Consider the following 27,377-nt stretch of genomic DNA (forward strand, 5'->3'; position numbering starts at 1 on the left):
CTATTGAAAAAATAGGAGGAGAAGAGTGAGTTGTGAGGAAAAAGAAGAGAGCATAGTAGGGCAACCAGCAAGGAGGAGGAGTAGAATTTCTTCAACAAATCACATTGGGGCAGTGTAATACTTGCATTTGGTGCATCAAAAGCTTGTTAGAGAGGATTGGAAAGAGGTTGCATTTCATTTCAACCTTCTTATAAGAGATAAGATTTATATTTTTTGGTTTTTTTGGTCTTTTATAAGCAAAATTTACATTTTTTTTGTTTTCTTAAAACTTAAAGAAATCAGCAAACCCTACAATGTACATTTTTTTTGTTTAAAAATGTACATTGTAGGGTTTGCTGATTTTTTTATGTTTTGAAATGAAAAAACAATCTACATGGTAGGTTTGCTAATTTCTTTGAAAAAAATGATGCAAATTCTATTACATTGTTTTTTGTATCAAAATCAAAACATTGCTATTATATTTTTTTTTGTATTAATTTATAATTTAACAATGGACAAATATTCATTTTTTTTGTAATTGTGTCTTATTCCAGCAACCTTCAACTTTTGAAAACAATGTCTACTTCCAGTCCTCCTCATAGAGCAATCCCGGGTAGAAAAGATCCAGCTTGGAAATATACAGAACCTTTTCCTGGGCAAAAAAAAGGAGAGGCAAAATGTAAATTTTGCAAAACAATCTTTCATGGAGGCATAAATAGATTGAAACTTGCCGGCATACGTGGCCATGATGCAGAGCCTTGCACAAAAGCACTTCCTGAGGCTATTCGTGAGTGCCAAGTGCTATTAGAAACATTTGAGACTCGAAAAGAAATAAAGAAAAGGCAAAGGGAGGAGTTGGCTCAAGCTAGCATTGGTTGTGTTGGAGAGGCCTCTTCCATGCCTTCATATTGTCCTGGTGGGAGTGCTAGTGCTTCTGTTGCCGGTAGTGTCAGTGCTAGTGGTAGTATCAATGCAACTCCAACCATTGGTCCTAGAGTTCGTAAATCTAGGATGGATTCATATTTTGAGCCACGCACTACTCCTGGTGCCCAACCTTCACTTGAGAGCATGGCTTGGAACAAAGAGGTACACAATAAGGCTAAAGCTGCAATTGGAAGATTTTGGTTTTATTGCAATATTCCATTCTTCGCAGCCAGGTAATTCCTTTTAGTTTTTATTTGATTGTTTTAAGTTTTTAAGTTGTTAATATTCTTAATTTGTTTTGTGACTTTGTGATTGTCTAAGACTCTAATTTTATTATTTTATACTTATCTTATTTAATTTATTTGTGATAGGTCTCCTTATTGGCAAAGCATGGTTGATGCCATTGCTATTTGTGGGGCGGGTTTCAAAGCCCCTTCTGATTCCGAGATAAGTGGCCCAATCTTGATAGAATCGGTGGCTGATGTAAAAGCCACATTAGAGGAACATCGAGAGATATGGAAGAAGAAGGGTTGCACCATCATGACCGATGGTTGGACTGATAGGAGAAATCGGACGCTCCTAAATTTTCTTGTTTCTTCTGCAGGTGATTGAATAACTTGAATTTTATTAAATGATTCTTATTCGTTTGTTTTTTTTGAGTTGAGATTTATTGAATGATCATTGATCACTGTTTTTGCTTTGTTTTCAAATTTCAGGTGGCACCATGTTCATTAAGTCCATTGATGCTTCCGCACATTCTAAAAATGCCACTTACCTATGTGAGGTTATAGAGGAGGTCATATATGAAGTGGGCGAGGAGAATGTAGTACAAGTGGTGACCGATAATGCAGCAAATTATGTTGCTGCAGGTAAACTTTTGATGGAGAGGCACCCATCTATATTTTGGTCTCCCTGTGCTGCCCATTGCATTGACCTCATGTTGGAGGACATTGCTAAGATTGCATGGATCAGGACATGTGTAGAGAACGCAAAAAATATTTGCAAATTTGTATACAATCATGCATGGGTCCTTAACTTAATGAGGCAATACACGGGGCAGAAGGAGTTGGCTCGTCCTGGAATCACTAGATTTGCCACTAACTTCATCACACTGCAATCCTTGATTCGCAGTAAGGCAGCTTTGAGACGTATGCTTGTTGGTAAGGAGTGGACTTCCCCATCCTATGCTATGAGTGTTGCAGGAGTTGATGTTGCAGATTACATTTTTGATGAGCCAGGCTTTTGGACCCCTTGTGCTGAGATCGTGAAGGTAAAATTTTTAAGCATTCTAATCTCTACCTTATGTTTTAAGTTTTAAGTTTTTATTTTTATTCGTATTTTTCTTTTATTTGCTTATTTTCATTTACAATTTCACACTTACATTAACTGATATTACATATTGTTTCACAATATTTGTAGTTCATTGAGCCCTTGGTAGTTCTCCTATGTGTTGCTGACGGGGAGAAGCCCGCAATGGGCTACATATACGAGGGCATGGATAGGGCCAAGGAGGGCATCAGATCTGCCTATGAAGAGGATGAAAGTAAGTATCATCCCATTTGGGATATCATTGACAGGAGATGGCAGACCCAGCTTCACAGGCCCCTTCATGCAGCGACTTATTACCTCAATCCGACATTCCATTTCCGCCCTGATTTCAAGGCGGATGAGGAGGTTCTTAGTGGGCTCTACTCAGTGATAGAGCGAATGTCCCCTGGTCATAGCAGTAATATAGTCCAGGAGCTAGAGGCTTTTTCTAATGCTGAAGGGCAGGTCTTCTCTCGTATGCTTTGCAAAGAAAATCGGACAAAAATGCAGCCAGGTAAAATGTATATTTTAAGAAACTAAGAGCATAATTTTAATTATATGTTATTCAATTTGTTATTAATTATTAAATGAGGCTGATTTTGTTTTCCTTTTTCTCATCTCAGATAGGTGGTGGCAGATGTTTGGTCCTAAAACACCAAATCTTCAACAGGTAGCCATTCGTATTTTGAGCCAACCATGCAGTGCTTCCGGTTGTGAGCGCAATTGGAGTATGTTTGAGCACATACACTCCAAGAGGCGCAATAGACTGTCTGTGGAGAGGTTGAATGATCTAGTCTTTGTTCATTACAACCTCCGTCTTAGACACAAACAGGTTATGGACCATGACAGCACCCCGATCACGCTAGAGGAGGTTGATCCAGAATCTGAGTGGATCAGTGAGGCTACAGATCCTATGTTTGGTGATGAGGACTTAGATTGGATCGACGAGGTAGATAGAGAGGCTGAGGTTGTAGCCATGGCAGAGGAGGAGGTTAGAGCGTGAGGAGAGCCAGAGCCAGAGCCAGAGCCAGACACAGCTGATGTTTGTGAGGGTAGAATGGAGTCACGGGCAGAGAGTATGGCTATTGATGCATCCAGGACCTACCTTAGGGTTAGACGCCTTCGTAGGAAGGACCCAAGCTCCTTTGAGCCATAGACTTGTAGTTGTTTTACTTTTGATATATGTGTGGAACTGGAACATTTGAATTTTGATGTCATGGATTTGATATTCCATGAGTTTTGTAATATTTTTACATTTGACACTATTTATATATCTATGGTTATTGGTTGCTATTTCCTTCAGCTACAATTTGCGTTTATACTAATGTGATCAATGTATACTTGTGTATGTGATCAAATTAACTTCTATTTGATGATGTTATTGTGTATTTAAGGTTTGTTTAATAAAGGGTGCATGAAACAAGTTTTAAATCCTTAAAAATCGCTAAATTTCTTGGGTTTTTCACTTTGCCGAGTCCTGCCGAATCCTAGCCGATCCGAGTCTCGAGTCCCGAGTCGAGTCACCCTTGCCGAGTCCACGCCGAGTCTGAGTCCCATTTCTTTGCTTTGAACCATAGCAGCTAGCCAAGAGTGATCTTATCAAAGAAGGATTGAACTCCCTTCTTCGTTCTTAGTAGGGGAATTTGTTAAATTGTCCATCCTTTTTCCAGATCTATTTTGATTCCTCTAGATACAATACAGCATCACAACTTTCCTTCTGTCACCCCAAGATTACTTTTATGGGATTCAAGGAGATACCATATTCTCTATCCCTACCAGAAACTTGTTAAGATGTTCCACATGATCAGCTCCATGCTTCAAGAAAATGGTTGAATCATCTAAATTGATGACAATAATTTCATCCACCATAACCCCTGCCACACGCCTTCCCCCAATTCTTAGGCTAAGGGCAAAATCCAACGTGACTCTATAGAATGCAGCACCTGCATACAATGAGCCACCTAATACACATAGGTCTCATAGGCTCCCTCTGTATTTCGTTACTTTGTTGTTTGACTATGTATTTTGTTACTTGTAATTGACTTCTAAGTTTGAAATTCAAAGCTGGACTATGCAGTAGTAATGTACCAAGCAATGTAATCAGCAAGACAGCATCCTCAATTAATGAAAAAGACCCATAATTCATGTTGTACACTTTCCTTTGTTTCAATTTCTATCTCTACAATTTATTTGGCATGAAATCGAAAAAGTTAAAACCATAATTCTTTTTCTATCTTTTTGAATTTCCCTGTGCTTTGTTAGTTTCCCAATTTATGGAAAAACTCTCTATCTATTGGTTTGCCGAGTTTTTTCAAAGACAAAGAAATATTACTATGGTTGATGCCTAAAAAGTCTGAGGATAATGTATGGGTAATAATATGTTCTTTTTAAATTCCATTGCCAGGATCATGACAGACATCCACCAAACATTATCATTGCAATAGTACTAGAACGATAAATGTTTTCAAAACATAAAACCCTCCAACTCACAACAATTTTAAAAAAAAGATGAATCTGCAAACCAACTAATCTATATGTAAACAAATTATCAATTCATCGATGATAGACAATGAAGATCTTGTTGTACATCATACACTTCATATTCTGATCTCCAAACTCAAGACTGGACCCATAAACAGGGCATAGTTGAACTTCAGATGTTGATACTTAATGAACTCATATAAAAGGCCTTTAACAATGTAATCATTTCAACAGCATTTCACAATCTTTGCAAGCATGAGGAAACCTGACACATTGATTTATCATTCTACCCTTGAAATTTAAAACAATTAAAATCTGAGTGAGTTTGATTTCTTTGTGCATTTTTTCATAGAGGACTGCACAAGATGCATTGCATTCAAAAAGAAAGTTTTTTGCAGCAGAATTACATGTTTTTCTCTCTACTAAATGCTAACCAACTCCAGGCAAAATAGAGTTGGAATGGATTATCCAACTGGTATAAGATTTGCAGAAAAGCATGGATTTTTAAACCCCAAATTGCAATTCATTCAATTAGTTTGGCATTGCATGTCTCCTGATTTCCTCTATTGACCACAATGATACAAATGTGACCAACAAGAAGAAATAACTGCAGGAGGTAAATATATTGATATTGCATTGCATTCTACACCCCAGATGAATATGGATCTGTTCAAGAGGGGCTCTAGCGAATGCACACATAATCAAAATAGAGTTAGAATGGATTATCCAACTGGTATAAGATTTGCAGAAAAGCATGGATTTTTAAACCCCAAATTGCAATTCATTCAATTTGTTTGGCATTGCATGTCTCCTGATTTCTTCTATTGACCACAATGATAGAAATGTGACCAACAACAAGAAATAACTGCAGGAGGTAGATATATTGATATTGCATTGCATTCTACACCCCAGATGAATATGGATCTGTTCAAGAGGGGCTCTAGCGAATGCACACATAATCAAAATAGAGTTGGAATGGATTATCCAACTGGTATAATATTTGCAGAAAAGCATGGATTTTTAAACCCCAAATTGAAATTCATTCTATTTGTTTGATGTTGCATGTCTCCTGATTTCTTCTATTGACCACAATGATAGAAATGTGACCAACAACAAGAAATAACTGCTGGAGGTAGATATATTGATATTGCATTGCATTCTACACCCCAAATGAATATGGATCTGTTCAAGAAGGGCTCTAGCGAATGCACACATAATCAAAATAGAGTTGGAATGGATTATCCAACTGGTATAAGATTTGCAGAAAAGCATGAAATTTTTAAACCCCAAAATTGAAATTCATTCAATTTGCTTGATGTTGCATGTCTCCTGATTTCTTCTATTGACCACAATGATAGAAATGTGACCAACAACAAGAAATAACTGCAGGAAGTAAATATATTGATATTGCATTGCATTCTACACCCCAGATGAATATGGATCTGTTCAAGAGGGGCTCTAGCGAATGCACACATAACCAACCATAATAATAAACCTGCAAAAATTTAGCCAGCTAGCACACTTATTTATTTATTTTGCAATCCTTCGCATGAGTGTGACAATAGAATGTATTTTTTTTAAAAAAAATCAATTAATTATTTAAGTTTTTTCTAAAACAAGTCCTAACATAAATCACAAGCATTTATTATTAAAAGTTAAATTTAATCCATTTTATTTTAAAACCCCTAAACTTTGAGTTTAGGATTTTAACCTCCCATAAATAAATTATAAAACTATTTAGAATTTTTAACATAAACCTTTGCAATACTCATTAATGATTGGTTATTTTATTTTTTATTTCTTACTTGTTCTAATTTACTCCAGTTAAAGGAAATTATAAACTAAACCTGTTGAGATCTGATATTAATTAATCAATGCAACAAGAATGTGATTTCATGTGGCGCGATTGAAAGCACCAAGTCCCTGTGGGTAAAAAGGTGAAATGCCACTTCTTGCAGTAATGAAGCATGTAGAGGCATCAACAGGTTCAAACGTATAGCAAAATTCCTTAAGCATGATAGCATGTTGTGTAAGAATAAAAGATTTTGGATACAACCCACCAGGCAAGATGATAATTTAGATTTTGCAGACTTCGAACTTTGAAGAATATAAAACATATTAAACCAACCTGAAAGCTAAAATTGGATCATCCTCTCATACTGGCAAAAGGTCCTCTTCTCCAACTAGACTGGGAAGAACAAGAACTACATGTCAAATCTATGCCCATGCCCCTTTCCTCAAGCTACTACACCTCTTAAGAATAAACCTGATACACAGTTCTTATGCGTCCAGTATTATCTCTCAAGTTAAACCTGACTTGTAATGTATGAGTGGGTAAAAACAGTCCATGCTCAAGTGAAAAGTGGAATGGGAAACTTAAGGTTTTCTTTTTTACTACCATTTAATGTCACTGATCTGGCAATAGGTCAGAAAAATTAAAAATGATGATAATATAAAAGCTTGTTGAGGACACTGTGTGATGCTTTAGCTGTGTTATTTCAACATCCACCCAGGTTCAAGTCCCTGCTGGGCCAATGCGCTCACAGGCTTTATTGGGAATAGGTCAGAAAAATTAACGATGATGATAACATAAAAGCTTATTGATGACAAAGTGTGATGGTTTAGCTGTGTTATTTCAACATCCACCCAGGTTCAAGTCCCTGCTGGGCCAATGTACTCACAGGCTTTATACCCTTGCTGGGCCACTGAACTGTGGACAAGGACAAGCACATTAATGCTTGGGGATGAGGCTCCCCATTGCAGTTTCCCTGGCTAGGCCCAGTTGATGTCAAGATTTCTTTGAGCAAGGAACCTATTAAATCCTTTGTTATATAATCAATAATTATTAAAATAAAATAAAAAGACAACAGAAAGGACCAGAAAATCAAAATGACATTGCAAAAACAAAAAGCAGTCCAGCAAATAAAAAGAACACAAGTTGAATCCCAACCCACACTGAGGCACATCAAAAACATATGCTACAGCATATGGGCAGAGGTAAATTGAAACTGCGGCAGTGTTTTATTCCATAGGGTAGTTGTACCCGTAACTTGCTCTATTGGAGCCCTGTTCATTGTAAAATTAAACTCGACACCAAGTCCAAGAGCCAGCCACTTCAATGCTGGAGCTTTCTCACAATGAGTTTCTCCAGAATAAACCCCTGTATTGTGAGTACTCTTTTGTAAGTGTGTGTGTGCCTTTAAACTCATTGTTTTCATGTTATGGTAATTAAACACTAAATGAATAGACTCTTGAAATGTGACAGCACCATTTTAGCTCATGCTTAGAGTAGCAACTGTAATTGTTCAACATATGACTGTTGACACATTCCAACATTGCACAAAAAATGTATGAGGGAGCTATTAGTTGTATCTCACTTCTGCATCAGCTTTCTATGTTGAATTTCAGTAGCCAATTAAATTATCAGCAACATGATTCATCTTGTAAATTTGCAATAGCAAAGATTGTTCAGAGTTTAGGGGTCATTTTGGTATCAAAGCAGCAAGTACCTTATGGCTTGTTGGGGATATTTCTAACACATTTGCATGTTTAGCAGGTTCACATGTCAATTGCTTGACAATCATATTGCAGAATTGTGTGATTGCATAGAGCAGGCACAACCAATTATTTAAGAAAAAGGATGGCCCAGCACTTAGAAAAGAGAGAACCTCCAAGTTAAATTGTCTCAATACACACATTTCCATTTCCTTGTTGGCATAATGCAAGTGATGGAAAAGTATAGGGCCCAATCGCTTGCATATGGAGGAGTCCTTTTCAGATGCAGTTAATATGACAGATAGGGAATGCTCTGCATAGATAAGCTGCACCAAGATTTGATTACAAAAAGATCCAAGAAGCACCTGAAGATGCAAAATAGGAAACTGAGTACTATACCACTGAATTCCACCTCTGTACAAAAAGCTCCACCCATGAAAGAGGAACACACAGTAAGAACCTCACCCCTTGTTCATTCTCACAGCAAAATGTGACATAAATCCCTTGCTAGCTTTCAAAAATACACAAACGGAATTGACTCTACACTATTGCTGAGACGAAACATAATAGCAGAATTCTTCACAAGGATGGCCAAGAAATTCTTGATTCCATTGAGATTCAGGAAATACCACAATATGCAAGCCTGGAATTTGTTGGTAATTATATAGCATAAGCAAGAATATATTCTATAGAAGAGCAGATTGCTAAAATCAGCCAAAAGAAGGTAATTGCATCATTATCATGATTTCTCCTTTTTGTGAAGTCTCAAAAAGAGTGTATAGTCACCCAAAAGATGAAAAATTCTAAGGACAATGATGGTGGCAACAGTCCACAACATCAAAGAGCAAAAATAGTATGCCAAACATCTCCAAGGAGTGTGAATCATTTGAAGTAATGGAGGAGGGCAACAAAAAAGAAGCTTCTGAATCTCCATACGCTTCACCAGTTTGAAGCACAAGCAAGATAACAAGCAAATTGAAAGGCAACCAAAGAAAGCTTACAGAAGACAAGTCTTCTATTGTCTATTTCAAACAATGGAGATAGGATATGCAGTATATCAATCGTAGAATCTCTCCTCAAACACTAATAAGGTCGTTCCATAATTGTTCTGTTCCATTGTGCTGAATTATTTTCCAATACCACTAAGCTTGGACTCAAAAAAACCTACTCAGAAAACCTGCTTCTCACTGGATCTACTTAAACACAAAAATATTTCCCTCCAATTAGACAGCTTAACTGCAATCCAAATACCAACACATATCCCCTTGTCACTTCCAAAAGCACCCAATAATTGTATGGCATGGAACAATAATCATAATGAAAACAAGTTAAGAAGAGTGAATCAAGCATTGGGCCTCAATGTGAGAAAGCCAATTGGCATTCCAGTTTAAAATATAAATTCATATCAAGTGTATAGACAAAACAAAAGGATAGATCTCAACTCTAGCAATGCCCTGCTGCCACTCCTTCCCTTTCATGCACTCCTCTGTTTGCAATGGCTATGTGTCCAATAGTGCTTGGAATGCCCTTCCATCTTTTTCTTCTAGTGCATGGTCGTCGATCAAGCAAGGAGATCCAAGGTTTCCAAGGATCGAGTGTGGGTTTAATGGTGGTGCGAGTCAGGGCAAGGGCTTGGAGGGAGTTGTTCAGTGACGCCCCTTCCCGGAATGGGAATAGGCAACGCTGCCTCCCACCTTTGCGAGGCTTCAGCAGGGGTTCGTAGGCCCATTGAGAGACAGGCGAACAGGGCTTTAGTGGATGTGGGGAAGCAGCCATTGGCGAAGGAAGAATACCCTAATCCAGCCCATAAGCCAAACCCTAGAAGAAAAAATAAAGAGGCTTTGTGCATGGATCCCAAGGTCTTGAGCATGGTGGACACTAATCCTGCAAACCTTCACTTCGATACAGCCAGTAAGCAGAACTCCCATTTTCCTATCTATCCTTCTTTATTAACCCCTGAAATTTGTTTAAACGATTTAGCATTGGAGAGGGAGGAATTTTTAATGGACCATGCTTTTGATCTGCCGCTTCACAAAGACATGGCCAAAGTTATGTGATTTGCATGCGTGGGTCACCGAGAGTTGGAAGAAATATCTGGCAAGGGAAGCCAATTATTTTCCTTGTGCCAAAGGGTTCTTTATTCTGGAGTTTGATACTCAGGAAGAAAAGGAGATGGTGCTGGAGAATGGTCCTTGGATCTTTCAAGGGTATTTTTTGTGTATAAAGCCTTGGTTTCCAGCATTGGACCCACGCTCAGAAATTTTCACTACTGCACCTGTGGGTGAGGCTTCCATATCTTCCCATTCGATTTTGGGAATTAGATTGTCTAAAGGCTGAGGCTTCCATATCTTCCCATTCGATTTTGGGAATTAGATTGTCTAAAGGCCATTAGGAATGGTCTTGGAAGGTATTATTGCTCCTCCATAGAAACTATTTACTATCAAGTTTCAACGTGTTCTCGCATCTGTGTGGAAATGGATTTAGTTAATGGCCTTTCTGCTGAGATTTTACTGAAGGTGGACACCAAGAGTAGGAAGAAACCGGTGGATTATGAAAAAATTCCTTTCAGATGTAGGGTTTGCTTCTCAACGGAACATTTGGCTTCCCATTGTCATAAACGGCATTCTGGGGGTCTCATAACTTTCACAAGCCAACTTGGTGGATGATTGGTGCTTAATAATCTCAAGGATCCAAATCCGTCTAAAGTTTCTTCGAATGTCAAGAAGGTTTATTTTCCTCCTATTGAATGCCCTCCGCCTTTCCCGAATACCCACTCAGAGCAGGCAGTGATGGTAAAGCCCCTTTGCTCAATGGCGGATCCAACCCAGAAGAAATCAGAACTAGAGTGTACCCCTGAGCATTTCAAGGTTGCTGAGAAAACGGGAGTGGCAGATTGAGTAGTGGAAGAGTGTAGCAATCAAGATGGCCAAGGGTGGACTGAAGTAAAAAGGAAGAAGCACTTCAAACAGAATCAGATGAATTTGTATTCCTCCAAAAAAGGGAAAAATGAGTCAATATAGTTTTAGACTTTTAGTAATGCAGCACTTTGGGCTGATCCTCTCGTTGTAGGGGTAGGAGATTTGTAAAGCACTAAAGAGTAGTTAAGTCTGTTAAACTGGGGACTGGGGAATGCATGGGTACTGTTGAAGATATGTACAAATCAGCGGATAAAGGCCACATTTTCTATGTATTGTAGTTTCTTTTGGGAAACGATAAAATACAAAACTTTTACCAATCAAAAAAAAGAAAACAAAAGGATAGATCTCATGAAGCATATCAAACTAAAATAACTGTTGCTCTCTCAAAATAGCTAATATGGCATTAATGTGTGCATGCAACCACATCATACAATATAAACTCATGTTCAAGAAATAAGTTTTACAGAAACACAAAGAAGAATTTATTGCATACGGGTTAACAAACCACCAGATCCCAAGAACTGTCTTTCTAGACATTTCAGATGGGAAATACCAGTTATGGTGAGGTTCAACCTCTTTGTCTAATTCATTGGCATCAAACCCAACAGACTCTAAGGTGCTTAGCTACCTGAAAGTTGCTTGTTCAAGATAAGCGACAACTATGGACACCATCTATTAACGAAATCAAAGCTGATATGGGTTTCAGATTTTTGTGTACTACAGGTTCAGAGCAATCACTATGTTATTGACCTGCAGCAGGGCCCTTGATTTTGGCTCAACAACATTTTAGAATGCAAAACTTCGTGCCAATCCAAGCTCTGCCCTTGATAGCTATGTATACCACAGTTTGAAAACTCAGATTTAGTGCCCTGAAATTTTGACACAGAGTTGGTACTCGGCAAAAAAATTTGCCAAAACTCAACAAAATAAACACAATTACACAAAAAAATTAGAAACTAATACATTTAGAGAGCACATAAGCATATAATGATCATCAATTGGTCATAATTCAAATATTACATGTTATATGACCCTCAAACCAATAAATGGCATAGATCCACAGAATCTCGAAACATTGGGGACCAAGGGCTTGGACTTGGGAACATGTGGGCAACAGGTGGGTGTTTGGGGTGGAGCTAGGGTGGGATGAAGGGACAATATCCCTCGCACAGTCTGGGAAGCAAAGCCCCCACCACCAGACCTTCCAAACCAGACAAACCTTCATGGCTTGCACTATCTTTCATAATTTTATCACTACATTTTCAACTTTTCTCCAGCATGAGGTCCTCACTATTTTTGATGAAATCTTCATTCTTCCAATCCCTTCTCTTAGTGTGTTTTTCTCATGTGGATGCCAAAGACATCCTCTATTGGGCTAAATGGGACCAATAAAGCCAAAAAATAAACTGAAATATTGAAAATTGAATGGGTTTTGTTATAAACCCATCACCAAGCGATTCGGCAAAAAAAACTCGCTAGTCTAGAAGGAAACTCGGATTAGTCCCAGCAAATAATCGCCGAGTACTTGGCCTGACTCACCCCTAAGTTGGCTCATGAGTCCGAGTCAACTCAGCATGGCAAGCAGAAAGTCAGCCAAGTACTTGCCTAGTTCTCCTACAATGATACATACAAATAGGAGCTCTGTAATACCAGCGATGATTACCTTAGATATCGTGCATTCTTGGCAATTATAGTTCTTTGACCTGCAGCATTGTTCTGAATTTTGGCTCAGCCATTTTTTTAATGAAAAACTCTTCTTCATGCTGATCCTCGGGATTTAACTCCCAAGGTCTGGCCTATATAGCTATATATACAAGTAGGAACTCTATCATACCAATGGTCCTTACCTCAGATACTTGGGTTTCTATTGGTAATAGAGTCATGAAAATGGCTGAAGAAACCTTTATAACTTGTTCTCAGCATTCCTGCCAAGTACTCCATGGCTTTCAAAAACTAAAACTAGCTACAAAGAAAGGAGTGAGCAATTAAAAAAAAACAGTCTGACTAAAGCACAGAAGCTAATAGAGTAGGCAGCTGCCAGCAACCAATGAAACATTCCAACATATCCACATAATGAAGATGGCACAGGAAGATTAAATTAATAAAGTAAATTAACATCAAAGGCAATGAAAACACTTGGTATGCATACCTTTTGCTGAATACGGTTGCTGAAATCCTACAGGCTTCTTTGGAGTAGCCGCACTTATGCGCATTGGTCTAATAGAACAATACATGCCATTCATTTCAGTCATGGCACGGTTCCTCTCACTCTCATCAGAAAACTTAACAAACCCATAACCTTTTGAACGACCTGTGCTGGGATCTGTGACAACCTTTGCACCTCTCACTGAGGTATAGTGAGTCCGAAAGGTTTCTTGCAACATATAATCTGTAACATCAGGGGCCAAATCCCCCACAAAAATAGAGTGTTCCGGCCCAACTTCTGGACGTCTTTCCCCAATGCCAAAAGATGCCCAATTCATCCTAAATACTTGTTCAGTATTGGGCATCTGTGTGCCATTGTATGTCTGCAGAATTCTCTCTGCTGCGGCATGAGATACAAACTCAACGAAACCATAACCTTCCGGCTGGCCAGTCAGCTTGTTACGGATAATTTTTATAGAGACAACCTACAGGGTCAGAAGAACAAAATTAGAAAGACGCATACTGACGCAATCATGCATCCAACAGAAGCAATATCTTCTGTATTAATTGGAAGACCACCAAATTCAATATGAAAGGGCTAAAAATGCAGGACAATATGATTTAAGAAAACTATTCTGAAATGAACACCAGATTGTACAGCACACTCAAAATGGTACATTGGAAAAGCTAGAGGTGTATGAAATGGAGAATTGGAAAAAGTCGCCATCCAATTGATAATTGAAAATAAATTACATAACTTTCTACTTCTGTAATTAGACAGCTCCTCTAATAGATTTCAGACTAGACTTTAGCAACATAAATACAGAACCGTCCGCAGCTGCTTACTAATAACAACTTGTCCTTTCTCTAAGAATAACTTTTCTACTTCTGTCATTGAACCCCTGTTTTTTATAATTGATCTCCAAGTTGCAAATAATGACAGGTAATACACTAATACACAATTAAAGATCTCAAAGTAGAAATCAGTAACAGAAATATGCCAATAGTTGTTCACACAACAACTACTTGTAAAGTGGTTCCCAAGACGAATTTTGCAATACTTCCAATCAAATGAATTGTTTAAAAGACATTCACTTTAAACCGAGGGATTCTGATGCATGTCTTGATTGATAATAACAAGTTTTAAGCTAATAAACTTTTTTTTATCATAGAAACTTCAGAGAACTCTTCTCTGGATCTTGACTCCATTCAATACATAGGTATTAATCTATATACTTTATAGCCTGTAATTTCATAAGTAGGACAAGGGTAAAAATTAGCTAGGACTCCTGGTTTGAGAAGGGTATGACTTTTAAATCAAGTACCTCGTTCCAAATGACTGTCAGAATATAATACCTAAAAGTTGGTCTACAGTTGTCACGGAGTGATGGTTCACAGTGAGCTAAGCAGAGCTTCATGCCATACACCTCTTCCACTCCAGGCATGGTCTGCCCCTTGAGTGTAAAAGAGATAGAGGATGGGTCAAATTCCTAGGCAACTCTGCTGGACCAAGAAACCTTAGACACAACACCTAGAGCCAAACAGAAACGAGGGAGTGATCCACATACTGTGTTACTGGATCCATGGGATACGCAGCTAAATCGGGATCTGATTCAAACTCAATTCAGAATCAGAATTGGTGGGGTAGAGAATTCCATAAAGGGGCAGCCAAACAGTCTGCAGATTCAGAAAAATCTAGCATAATCTGAACAGAACCTGAGTGAGTACTGACAAATCCACACAATCCCACAGAGATAAAACAGCATTTCAAATCCCCCAGTTAATGGTAATCAACGGCTTAATCCATATTCTAATCTTACAGCTGAAACAAGATGGTCTCCACCGGAGGAAGGATGGGTTAATGTAAATTTCGACAGTGCAGCTCAGGAAAACCCAGGACCCCGAGGGCAGGATGAGTAATTAGAGATTGGCTAGGAAACATCTTCACAACCAAATCAAAAAAATTAATTGATGGTACCAATAATGAGGCAGAATCCCAAGCGGCTTTGGTTGGCCTTAAGAACTTGCAGAAATCTAGGCTATGTTCAGATTTATTTGGAGGGTGATTCTCAAATAATTGTAAATGCAATCTGACAAAGGAAAACACCAAATTGGAAATCAAGCAAATTTTTGCATCCAATCTGGCAACTTCTGAAAGAATGTGACATGTTTCATATTACACATATTTAGAGAGGGCAATGTGTTAGGTCAATAGACTGGCAAATTGGGCATCGGAAAGGACAGCGGAGGACAGGAACTTATTATTGCAAGATATTTGGCACGAGCTAGATTTTTCCTAGCCAAAGAAGGAACAGAGGCTTTAGAAGTGAATTAATGCAGGGATGCCTTAAAATGCAAATGGGACAATTTAAATAAAGAATGAGGGCAGTGGCGGGAGCTAAAGCATGCAAATTTATGAGGAGATTTATTTATAGATAAGAGGAGAGACGGATGGCATGAGAATCATGGAGGCCTCTTTTGGGCTAAGGGTTAAAGCGTGGCAGATTGCGTAAAGAGGGAATATTTTAGATGGAAGACTTTGCAATATCTTCAATTAGCGGTCTCCTATGATGCTACAGGACCTAAAGATGGTGTTGGGGATGAATATTAGGAGCTCAACTATAAATATAGAACTAATGCAGACACTGTGTCAGTCTTCCTGGCATGGTTGCTAGAGTTAGAGGAAAGGGAAACGATGCAGAAAATAATGGATCTCTATGTAAAGGCGAAATGAAGGTAGACACGAAGCTGTATATGGAGATGGTGGTGAAAGGTGGCAGTTTCAGAACCCACAGCAGTTGCTGGCCAAGAATTTATCAGAGATATAATAGCCCCCTTGTCTCGTTCTCAATCTAGGGCATATCCATGGATGAAGAGCAGGCACAGGCACAGGCAGGTTTGGGCTTTCTGAAGGATAAGCTGTTCAAAGTAGAGCCAGGGGACATGAAGCTGGGTCAGGGGACAAATGTCGGACAGACTTCTATGGTGAAGGGGTGACGGATAAGGTGTGGTTGTCAGGTGGACAGAGATGCAAGTATTTTTTGGTTTGCCATATGGCATAAACGTATAGTTTAGTATGTTAGTCTGAAGTTGCAGTTTTTTGCTTTGTGTTTTGTTTGACGACAGTAAGGATGTACTTGGTGCTCAGAGCACAATCTTATGTAACCTCGGCAATGGCCCCTTAGCCACATTCATACATTAAAAAAAACAGTGTTTTCACATTATTTTTAGACTACAAATTATATTTATTTAAACTGTCTGTTTTTACTTTGGGAAGAAAATGTTACCTGTCAGATTTGATACCTCATCATTTGGCATAAAAAGAGTGGCAGGCACACTGATTACCAATTTCATATAATCCTTGAAAAATAAATAAGTAATCTTTATAAATATGAAATGATTACTGATTACCAATTAATGTTTTTTGGGACTACAGTGAAAGGTTTAAATAAAAGATTATAGACTTATTATTTTGTATAAAGATTAACGATTTTGTATATTTTGGGCTACTTTTGGTCAGGTAAAACATGATATAGTTTTGGTAATTGATATGCTATGTGGTAATCAATGTGATTGTTTAAACTTAATTAAAGTATGTTTACCTCACTGGGTAAACAGGAAGAATACAGAAACTGAACAGCAATGCACAATGCAAATACAAAAGAAGTGCCAGAATAAGCTTGCCATTAATGTCAAAAGATGTTCATATTATAATCTGTCGTCAACATTACATGTCCTCCAACACCCGGAGATGGTACAATATATGACAGCCGAAGGGGTGCGACACAACCGTCGCGACTCCAACTACCTACCCGTCGGCTAACTAACTGACCGCCGTAACTCATTATTACCGACGACAACATAAACATAATATACCAACATAACATAATGATTATTCCCGTCAACATCATCCCCCCCAAGAAAAGAAGTCAACTCCGACGACTTAATACAAAATAGAGATGAACGGCAGGAACTACTGACGCCAGTCGGGCCCGGATCTTATACACTTGCTGCGTCCTCGCCTGAAAACCCTTTTCTGCTACCATCTGATGCTCAAGTGCGGATTTCACCAATATTGCTTCCTTTGCCATCACAGTTCTCCTGGGCCTAACCCAAACTTGTCTGCAAAACACGTTTTTCAGTCTCAGCTTCCACCAACTGCTACTCAAATGATTCTGTCTCCCTAGCCAATTTGTCCTCGATAGCCACCCGTGCTGCTCTCTCGGCATCCAACTCCTGGGTACGCTGAACTAAGTCTCACGCGACTATTGCCTCCAACCTGGTGGTCAGCTCCTCCCGAGCCCTCTGTGCATCCACCAAGGCAACCTCACGTCCAGCCGAGACATACTCCGAGTTCCTCAAAGCGTACAAATGCTAGGAGCCACCTCAAATCCTCCATCACACTCCCTAAAGGCTAAAAACTGAACTGAATAACTCCCTGGTGTCATACAACTGTGCGGACCTGCAATGCCTTCCCTCAAACTCTGTTTGTTCGCAACCTCCAAATCCATCTCCCTCTACGGCTTATTTCTTCCCCGCCAATGCTTAGCTGCAAGCTTCTTTCTCACAAGACGGACAACCACAACACTTCTCGTGGTCTTTTGTAGCTCAAAATAATCTGGGGGTCTGGGGGCAGCGCCCCCGCCGCCAACACCAATTTACAACCTTCAGAACCCCACGAAAGTCCATGGCGCGCATCATTTCTGTGATATTTTATGATGTCAAAACCCTTCTTCTACACTCCAATATTTTCAGTGTCTACGCTCCAGACTTCAGCAAATCATTTTAAATCTAGCCGCCGTCGTTTTTTTTTTTGTTTTTTTTTTTTAATGCACCCCGGCCATACAACCTCCCTACAACCTCCCTGTACGGTCAACAACAGCACTGGCACCTCCAATTGTGCGGCTGCTTGGTCTACCTGTGGCGGTCGTTTTGCCCTTACGTGGCTGTGTGGCTTTTTTTTTCTACACTCCAATATTTTCAGTGTCTACGCTCCAGACTTCAGCAAATCATTTTAAATCTAGCCGTCGTCGTTTTTTTTTTTTTTTTTCTTTTTCCTTTTGCGGCTGCTGCGCGTAACCCTTGCTGTGCATGTTGATCAGGTCGTGCGGTGTGTCTTCCTCCTCCTTTATCCCTTGCTGTGCGGTGGTGTTCGGTGTTGTGCGGTGGTCGGGCTGTGCGGCGTGCGATGTCTTTCTTGTTGCGCGGGGTTGTGCGGCATCTTATCTTTGCGCAGCGGTGTCTTCTTTCTATCCTCCGTGTGCGGCGTGTTATCCTTGCACGGCCTTCGGTGGCTCCCACCGCACGGTGGTGACAACGTCGGTGGTTCCACCGCACGGTGGTGTCACCGTCGGTGGTTTCACCGCACGGTGGTGATTCCACCGCACGGTGCCACCGTCGGTGGTTCCACCGCACGGTGGTGCCACCTTCGGTGATTCCACCGCACGGTGGTGCCACCGTCGGTGGTTCCACCGCACGGTGGTGCCATCGTCAGTGGTTCCACCGCACGGTGGTCTCACCGTACGGTGGCCATTTTCCTCTCTCTCCTTTTTTCTTTTCTTTTTTTTTTTAAAATTTTTTTGACCGTACGGTCGCCTGTCATACGACCGTACGTTTTTTTTTCCTCATCTCCTAATTTAGATGTCGTAGAGAGTCGTCTGCTCGGGTCCCGTGTCTCTGGGATTGCCCTTCATCCTTCTCGGTTTTCCTCGCTCGAGAGTCTCCTGTTTTGGTCCTATACCTGGCGAGTCGCCTACCCGGCCTCTCGAGTCCCCTTCCATCCCCTCGGGTCCCCCTCTGGACTCCCGGGTGTCCTTCCGGCCTCTGGGGTCCCCTACACGCTTCTCGTGGTAGGGTTTCAATTTGAACCTATTGGTGGCAAATTTATTTTCCATGGCCATCCGAAGACCTGGAACCACAAATTCTATAGGGACCATGGTCTCCTTCCCGTACATAAGAAGAAGAAGAATAATAAATATTTTGAAGACTGCGGTCTTCCACACAAGGTTCCAATTGTTGCCAACACTCTTCGGATTATCTACGTCGCCAAGGTTTGGGGCGTCTCCCTTCCAATATTCTTTGTATTTCGGCAGGTACACCTTTGTTGGTTGCTCTGGTTCCTCTACTTCTAGCCTGTAGCTTTGGAACATTTCGTAATCCCCCATTTGCCAGTGGAAGAGCCCGTTAAGTGAGCATACCTCATCTTCAGAACATCCCTCCAATTCGAGCACCCCTTCACTGTTCGGCTCCATCGCGTTCTTGCCCTTGCTTTCATCGGGACCCCCTTCCCCTTTATTAGAGTCCTCCGAGTCGGAAGAGGCGAGCTCTTCGCCAACATTTTGGGTGTGTAGGTCAGTGGTATATTTTCGCCCTCCCTTCTCCATGGAAAGTGTATTTTTCTTCCAGTTGTGGTTTACCCTTGCGTTGATCAACCACACTCTCCCCAGGATGGCGTCATAGCCTTTCTTCTTCGAGGGAATAACCACGAAATCTAACAAGAATGGTTGCATACCAATTGTCACTTGCTGGGCCATCAACAGGCCGAGTGGCTTAATGCCGTGTTGGTCCGCTCCCACCAGGTTGAATGTGGGTGGCCACAGGGTGGGCTTCCCCAGCCGCTTCCATGTTTCTTCTGGTAGTACATTCACCCCAGATCCACCATCCACAATGGTGTCCTTCAGAATGGTCCCACGGATACCCATTTCTACCACAGCTGGGTGTCTACCACTGCTCAAGGCTAGTAACATCGGGTCAGTCGAAGGGCTGACGGAAACCTCCACCTGTGGTGTACTCTTCGAAGCAGTGGCGGGAACCCCTACCAAAGGTGCACTCGACGATGCGGTGCTTTGCACATTGGTGAGGATGGCAGTCCTCAATTGTGGCATAGAGTCTAGAAGGTCTTTTACCTTTATCGGCACCTCTATCTGCAAGATTTGCTCAATGATGTTATTTTCCGCTTCCGTACGGAATGATGTACTCGCCACCTCGTTGTCCCGTCGTTCGGTCGTCATCTCACGTTCAATATTGGCCTTTGCCTCCCATAATCGCTCCTTCTCCGTACGGGGGTCGGGATAAGTGGCTTTTTTCGTCTGGGCGCGGGTGATCGCCAGTACTTCTTTCTCACCAGTCTTCTCAGCCTTCTCAATGTTGAGGAGATTAACCCCTGCCTGCGGGCAATTTGCGTCCTCATGGTCGCCTGGCCCACACCAACGGCAAAGGTGCTGAGGGGTGGCTTCCTTCGTGCAATCATGGGCGAAGTGCCCCCACTGATTACAGGCCCTATATTGGATAATTGGCCGGCCCTTGGCGTCATACTGGATACGACTTCCGTTATTGTTATTGTTGCCTCTTCCTCGCCTGTTGTTTCGGTAGCCGCCAGACGAGGCGTTGTTGCTCGCAGGCTGGGACGTGCCGGCTGACGCAGATGGTTCTGTAAAGAGAACCTGTTGGTTACGGGTCCTCATATTGTACGGACACTCCTTGGTAAGGTGTCCGGCAATCTGGCAAATATCGCAAAATGCTTTTTTCGGACAAGACCCCTTGGTGTGTCCGTCGGTACGGCAGTCCGTGCACGATAAATCCCCTTCGTCGCCTTTGCTTGTGCTTCCTTTGGTTGCCTTTATCTCTCTCATCATTCGCTCCATATCTTTCTGGAGAGCCCGTACCTTCCGATTAGAGTCGTCATCACTGCTATCACTTTTGTCAGAAGAGGAATCATCCTCCGACGAGGATTTATTTTTCTTCTTCTTGGACGTCTTCTGTTCACTTTCTAAATCCATTGCCCTGTTATAGGCGTCGGAGTATGAAGAGGGAGGTACTATCTTCATTTTTCGTCTAAGGGATTTCTTTAGACCTTCCACGAACCACCGTTTTTTCAGTCCGTCTGCTGGCTGGTTCTCCATCTTTCCTAGCAGCTCTTTGAGCCGCCGGCTATAGGTTCGAACAGTCTCGTCCTTTCTCTGTTTCGTGCCGTAGATTTCGGCTACGATCTCATTATCGTCTCTTAGGAGACGAAACTCTGCTTGAAATTCCTTCTTCAAGTCTAGCCATGTGCTAATTTTAGCCTTATCGGTATCTGAAAACCAGTCGATGGCTACGCCCCTCAAGGTTGCGGGAAACTGTGTTACCCACTCGTCCTCATCGGTAACACCATTCGCTCCCCAAATTGTTTCACAAGTGCGACAATGGCGGACAGGGTCTTCTTTCCCATCCCCATGGAACTTTGGAAGTTTTTGTTTTTGTGCCATGCCTTGTCTTTTTACTACTGGTGGTTGTTGTCCTACTCCGGATGGGTCAGATCCTATAAGGGGTGCTTGACCGCCGTGCCCCGGTGTCCCTCCGACACTCCTGGCAGCCCCGGTGTCTTCTCCCTCTCCTGCCTCCTCCCCACTCCTTGGAGTTTTCCTAGCCTCTGGTGTGTGTGGCAAGTCCCTCAAATCCCTCAACTGAGTTTTGGTATACTCTATCATGCGGCGAGTTTCCGCAAGTAACTCCTCCCGACTCCGTGGGTGGCCGCTGGCCTCACCGTCCCCTTCGGAGCGTTCCTCCTCTCTTCGCTTATACCTCTGTCGCCTTTCCGCTTGCTGTTCAAGGATCAAGGCACGTTGGGCTACTGCACGTTCATCTATATATTGTTGCTTATTTTTGTCTTTATTCAGTGTATTGGGCATTAATTCCCAACAGCTTTCTATATACTTAATGACATAAAAAGTAGAACACTTTTATTCATTCATAATGTGGAAGACAAGTTTATGCCAACAATATGACATAATTATTACAATAAGTGTTCTTTATTCTGTCCCGTATGGCTCACGGTTCAAATGCCCCTGACCTGGCGCCATCTCGTTCTGCTTCCCGTTCCTCGTACTGTTGCAAAATTTCTTGGCGTCGCTCCTCCCAGGCAATCTCCTCCAGGCGAGCTTGTTGTGCCAACGATGCTTGTGCTAGCAATCGGGGGAGATGGTTCATCAACCGATTTACCTCCGGACTCACTTCCAACGCTGTCCAGACGGCACTTGGTGGGACTTCTGCCTCCGCCGCCTCTCGTCGAACGTAGGTCTGAATGGCTACTTGGAGTAGAATTGAAAATTCTCTCGTCGCGGTGTCTTCTCCTACATAGAGTTCTGTTTGGGTATCGTCGACTTCTGGGTTTATTTCAGCAACGGGTAGGCCCATTGGGTCTGTGCGCCATCCGTGTCTTCCGTTCCGAGTTCGTCTAGGCAACGGCGCCAAATGTTTACCTCACTGGGTAAACAGGAAGAATACAGAAACTGAACAGCAATGCACAATGCAAATACAAAAGAAGTGCCAGAATAAGCTTGCCATTAATGTCAAAAGATGTTCATATTATAATCTATCGTCAACATTACATGTCCTCCAACACCCGGAGATGGTACAATATATGACAGCCGAAGGGGTGCGACACAACCGTCGCGACTCCAACTACCTACCCGTCGGCTAACTAACTGACCACCGTAACTCATTATTACCGACGACAACATAAACATAATATACCAACATAACATAATGATTATTCCCGTCAACAAAGTAAATATTTATTAAATTAATTTATTATTGTATTATAAATTAATTTACTAATATTTCATAAGGTTTATAAATATTTCCATATATGAAAAATACTAAGAGAAATATATGTTGTTTCTAATATTCCTGTTTTTAGGCTATATATTTATGATTTTTACATGTTTTAAAAATTTTGTATGGATGAACCCAACCACAAAAATATTTTGCCAGATGCACTAATCAAATTCATAAACTGAATCTGCGAATATGACAAAGGACCAGCAACACAATCCACATATTTAAACATAACTCTCATGAACTCATGAAGCTTGAGATCTAACACACTTGCTAATTCACAAAGAATAATCAGGTATCGAAATCAGAAATAGACACTTCCATGCCTAACAAATTTAAAATAGGAACAATATTTTCACCCTCAATTTAAATGATACAGTATTTCAGTTATTTGATTTCCCAATTAATCATTAGTACCTATTGAAAGTACTTGTTGCAGTGTAATATTTGCAAGACTGGATATATTGTAAGTTATGTCTATTTGCAATTATAGAGACTGACTTCTATTGAACATAACCTGAGTTACTTAACTACCACTTATGATTAATTGTTTGGACATCGATTCAACCCAAATAGTTAGTGCAGGAAATACTGTAATAACAAGAAGATGTAGAACATGGAGATGAGAGCAGTGATTTTGAAATTTGGTAAGGGAGCGTGTGAATAAAGACTCGGCTATAGCCTATACTACATTCAAATATAGATATAAGAGAAAAAATTAAACTCCTAAAGCCAAGTTTCCTTGAAACTATGAAATGCTCTACTCTATTGCAGACTATAAAGTTTTAAACGTGATGGTTATGTACTCAGTCATAAAAAACACGATGATGTGCACATTTGATGTATTTGTTATGTTGTGGTATATTCTCCTGTCTTCACAAACAGTCCTTCACCTTACCCTATATCTTGCATGTGCAACTGGCAAGGACATATACCCAGCTATGTTACCAGAAATAGGAAACGGAAACAGCAATGACAACAGCAATGACAACAGCAACATAACAAGAAATGTGAAACTGAGTGGTTGCTTATAAGAAACAGAACTTATATATACGTGTTCAAATAATAATTAAAAAAATATATGTGGTTCAAAAATAATTATATATTCTAAATTTATTACAATTAAAAATGTTCAAAACAATCATATACTAACATAAAGCATTTTAAAATCACATAGTCTTCCATTAAATCTAATTCATCCATTATTTTTTTTATTACTTTTTAATCACTAAAGTATAACCTATTTAGTTTTCGTTTTTTTCCCTTAATTGTGAAAAATATATCTTCTAAAAGGTAACAAAAAATTGTAGAAAGAAACAATACTTGCAGAATTTGTGAAATGAATACAAATGTTTTTTTTGGAAAAAACAAGTGGTCTTGAGGGAAAAGAAAACTTAGCCACTGCTGCAGCCCTTTAAGTAAGCATTACAAGAGCGAAGAGCGTTGCAGAAGAGCCCAAAAACAGCCGTTTACAATAAAAATGGCGTTTCGCCCATTAAAAAGGAAATCATACCTCTCCGTAGCATTTCTGGTTACACAGATACCCAATCAAGTTCACTGGAAACTATCCTATAATTGTGTGAATGGTGTTCTAAGCTGAATTGTATACTCTTCATCTTCAAAATTGCTTTTCATGTTTATAACATTGTTTGGATATCATTCTGTGACAGGGAAGACTAATTAATACAGTCCGAAGACTAATTAACATAGTCCAAGATTAATTTGGGGTACTCCCAAGCCAGTGGGATTGCTTGTGTGTATGCAACTGATAGAGACTGCCAGTATGGAGAGAACTGAGAAGCCAGAGAGTGTCTCTAGGAGCGATGATAGTAGCTTTTACAAGCGTAAGAAACACATGGCGTGTGTTTGAAACTTGAGATTCACCAGCTCAAAGTCAATACTTGATACCATACTTAACGTTAAGGATTTCAAAAGTATTTGTGCTATGTTCACATCATGTTCCTTTTCAACTTGCTTGTATGCTTGTATCATGTGTTCAAACGTATAGTTTAGCATGAGTTGGATTGGCAAAGTATCTAACTCATTAGGAAAACTGGAATAGTTAATATCTTGCAACCTAAGTATCAGAGGTTCGAATCCCGTGGAAGCAGCAAACAGCATATCAAAAGGGTTAAAAAATTTCCTACTACATTTTGCATACACGATTGTACATACAAACGGAGAATACAAAACCTAAAAAGAAGAAAGTTAAAAAGCATACCTCTCCTGTATGTGCAAAGCAGCCGTGCATATAGTTTTCATCAACCCAATACTGTAAATCCCCAATCCACAGCGTTCTAATTTCATCATTGGAATACTGTGGTTGTTGATATTGCTGCTGCATCCATTGCTGTTGTTGATCCATGGCTATGTAACACAAAACCCTCCCAAAAATTCCCAGGAAGTTTACCCTGTGAAGTTTCGTGCAATGAGAGCGAGAATTCAAAATGTGAAGTCAAAAGAACGGAACATAGAAGAAATGAAATAGGGTTTAGACGCACACAAAGCAAAGCGAGATATTTTAAAGGGAATTAAACTTTCTCCCAGTTTAATCTAGTAATTAGAGCTGTGAGTGTGATTAGTATATTTTAACTTTAAAAAAAATATGTAAAATATATAATCAAATATCAAAAGAATTTAAGAATTTATGTCTTCAAGTACCAAAAAAATTTGGAATGGTGTTGAAATATTTAATTCACATGATTGTCTAGAAACATTGTCTTAAAAAATTTGAAACATTGTCAATGATTTAATTTAAGTTGAATAATGAAAAAGAAAGAAGTTAATGTCAATTCTCATTAAACTTCATAAATAGATATATCTCTTGATATATTACAATATTTAATATTTTCAAATAATATATTTAATATTACGTTTTATTCAATTTTATAAATGTTAATATCTAATATTAAAATAATAATATTCATTATATTATGCTACTCTTGTGAAATTAGTGAAGGTGTGGATTTTGCAAGGTCTACCAAGGGTGCAAAGGGCGTTCAGATTTCTAACCCACCTAGGGTTCTGAAGGAAGGTTTGTGTGTGGTCCTTCCTCTTGATACTCCTTTAGCCACAATCCCCAGCCATTGGCTCCTCTCTTCATCGAGGATTGCAAAAGCAAGCAAAATCCATACCATGTATGCTCATTTTTTTGCAAATCTCGAGTCGTCATGGAAAATCTTAAGCCACCACCAAATTCGCCTTTACAGGACGCTTTTGATCCTGATGTTGCTTGAGCCTGCAAAAGAGTTTTCTCTCTAGGGGATTTAGAAGTTTGTTTGGTGAAAGACCCAATGGAGTTTCATTTGTCATATTCATGCATTGAAGAGGTATTAGTTGAGATTGGGACCAAGTCCCTTATTGTTCATTGTCTAAGCAAGAGGCCTCTAGTTGATTAGTTTGCCAAGTGGATGAAGGTTACATGGAGCAACCTTTCCACTCTTCACATTAACATTCTTGATTTTATTTTTTTTCATGCTTCATTTCACCTCTATGGAGGATTGTAATTTTGTGAAGTAGAATGGTCCTTGGTTTTATGGCCAGTTGGGCCTCTTCTTTTTTCATTGGTCTCCCTTCTTTGATCATATTGCTAATAATATATGTGTGCGGGAAAAGTGGGTCAATGAAACTTAAAATGTGAAAAATGAAGCTCAAAGGGACTTATCCACACACACCCACAGGACTTCTTGGTGCAAGCTATAGAGTCATGAAGGATGACTCAACTTCCCAAGGTTGGTTCCATGGTTCTCTATCTCACAAAGTCCCTCAAACCAATGTCTTTGCTCTCATATCACTGAGCAAAGTGGTTTAGGGATGACAAATGCAAGAACGAGGGATGCTTTGGTTGATTTTAACATGAGAATGCATCCTATCTATGCATGATTCTATAAATGCAACAAACTAGATTATAAGATGACAATATTAGTATAAATACTATCCTAACATGCTATATTAGTTGTATGATTTAAGCTAATGATAAAGGAATTATTCTAAGATGTTTATTAGATTAATTTCTATTGCAAAGAGAGAGTAGATGTGCTAAAATTGAGCATAAGTATGATACTAAAAGCTTGCATGGATCCTTAAAATGGAGGAGGGAGAGCTCTATTTATAGTGAAAATAGGGCAATGGATGGCCAGAATTGAAAGAGTTTATCAAAGGTCAAGATTGAAAGTTTATCAATCTATGTTTGCAATTTGCACCAATGAAATGGTGACAATTGTCAACATAAGACTGGTTGAGAGGGGAGGGTGGTGTTACCTTGTCATTCGTCCCTCATAACAAGAGTGAGTCGCCTTGCAAAAATTTTAGTTGAGTCTTTGTCTTGTTAAAAATTCGTTGGTTCAATCCCTAATCCTCCTGTAAATCATTTCTAAGTCCTTAGCATTACATTTCAATGGTCTGTTGAATCTCTTGAACTCCTTGAACCATCTTGAACAGAGTTCGTAGTGTTCATTTAGGTACTGCAGGTTCTAAGTTGTGTCTAAGACATTTTCGAGCTAACGTTCACTTAAGTGTTGTGCAAGTGAT

The 27,377-nt window shown here is 40.0% G+C and overlaps 1 protein-coding gene across 2 annotated transcripts in view; it reads right to left on the bottom strand.

Moving 5' to 3' along the window:
- Window positions 1-25,366, bottom strand: part of LOC131065855 (polyadenylate-binding protein RBP47B') — a 29,831-nt gene extending 4,465 nt beyond the window's left edge. For both annotated transcript variants that reach the window (XM_058000499.2, XM_058000498.2), the window contains exons 1-2: window positions 25,069-25,366; window positions 13,255-13,735 (exon numbers count right to left, since the gene is read on the bottom strand). In XM_058000499.2, the coding sequence (XP_057856482.1) occupies window positions 13,255-13,735; window positions 25,069-25,212 (625 nt within the window). In that variant the 5' untranslated portion in view covers window positions 25,213-25,366. The remainder of the gene's footprint in view (window positions 1-13,254; window positions 13,736-25,068) is intronic.
- Between the last annotated feature and the right edge of the window lie 2,011 nt (window positions 25,367-27,377).

This window comes from Cryptomeria japonica, chromosome 6 (assembly GCF_030272615.1).
Source record: "Cryptomeria japonica chromosome 6, Sugi_1.0, whole genome shotgun sequence".
Classification (NCBI taxonomy): Eukaryota; Viridiplantae; Streptophyta; class Pinopsida; order Cupressales; family Cupressaceae; genus Cryptomeria; species Cryptomeria japonica.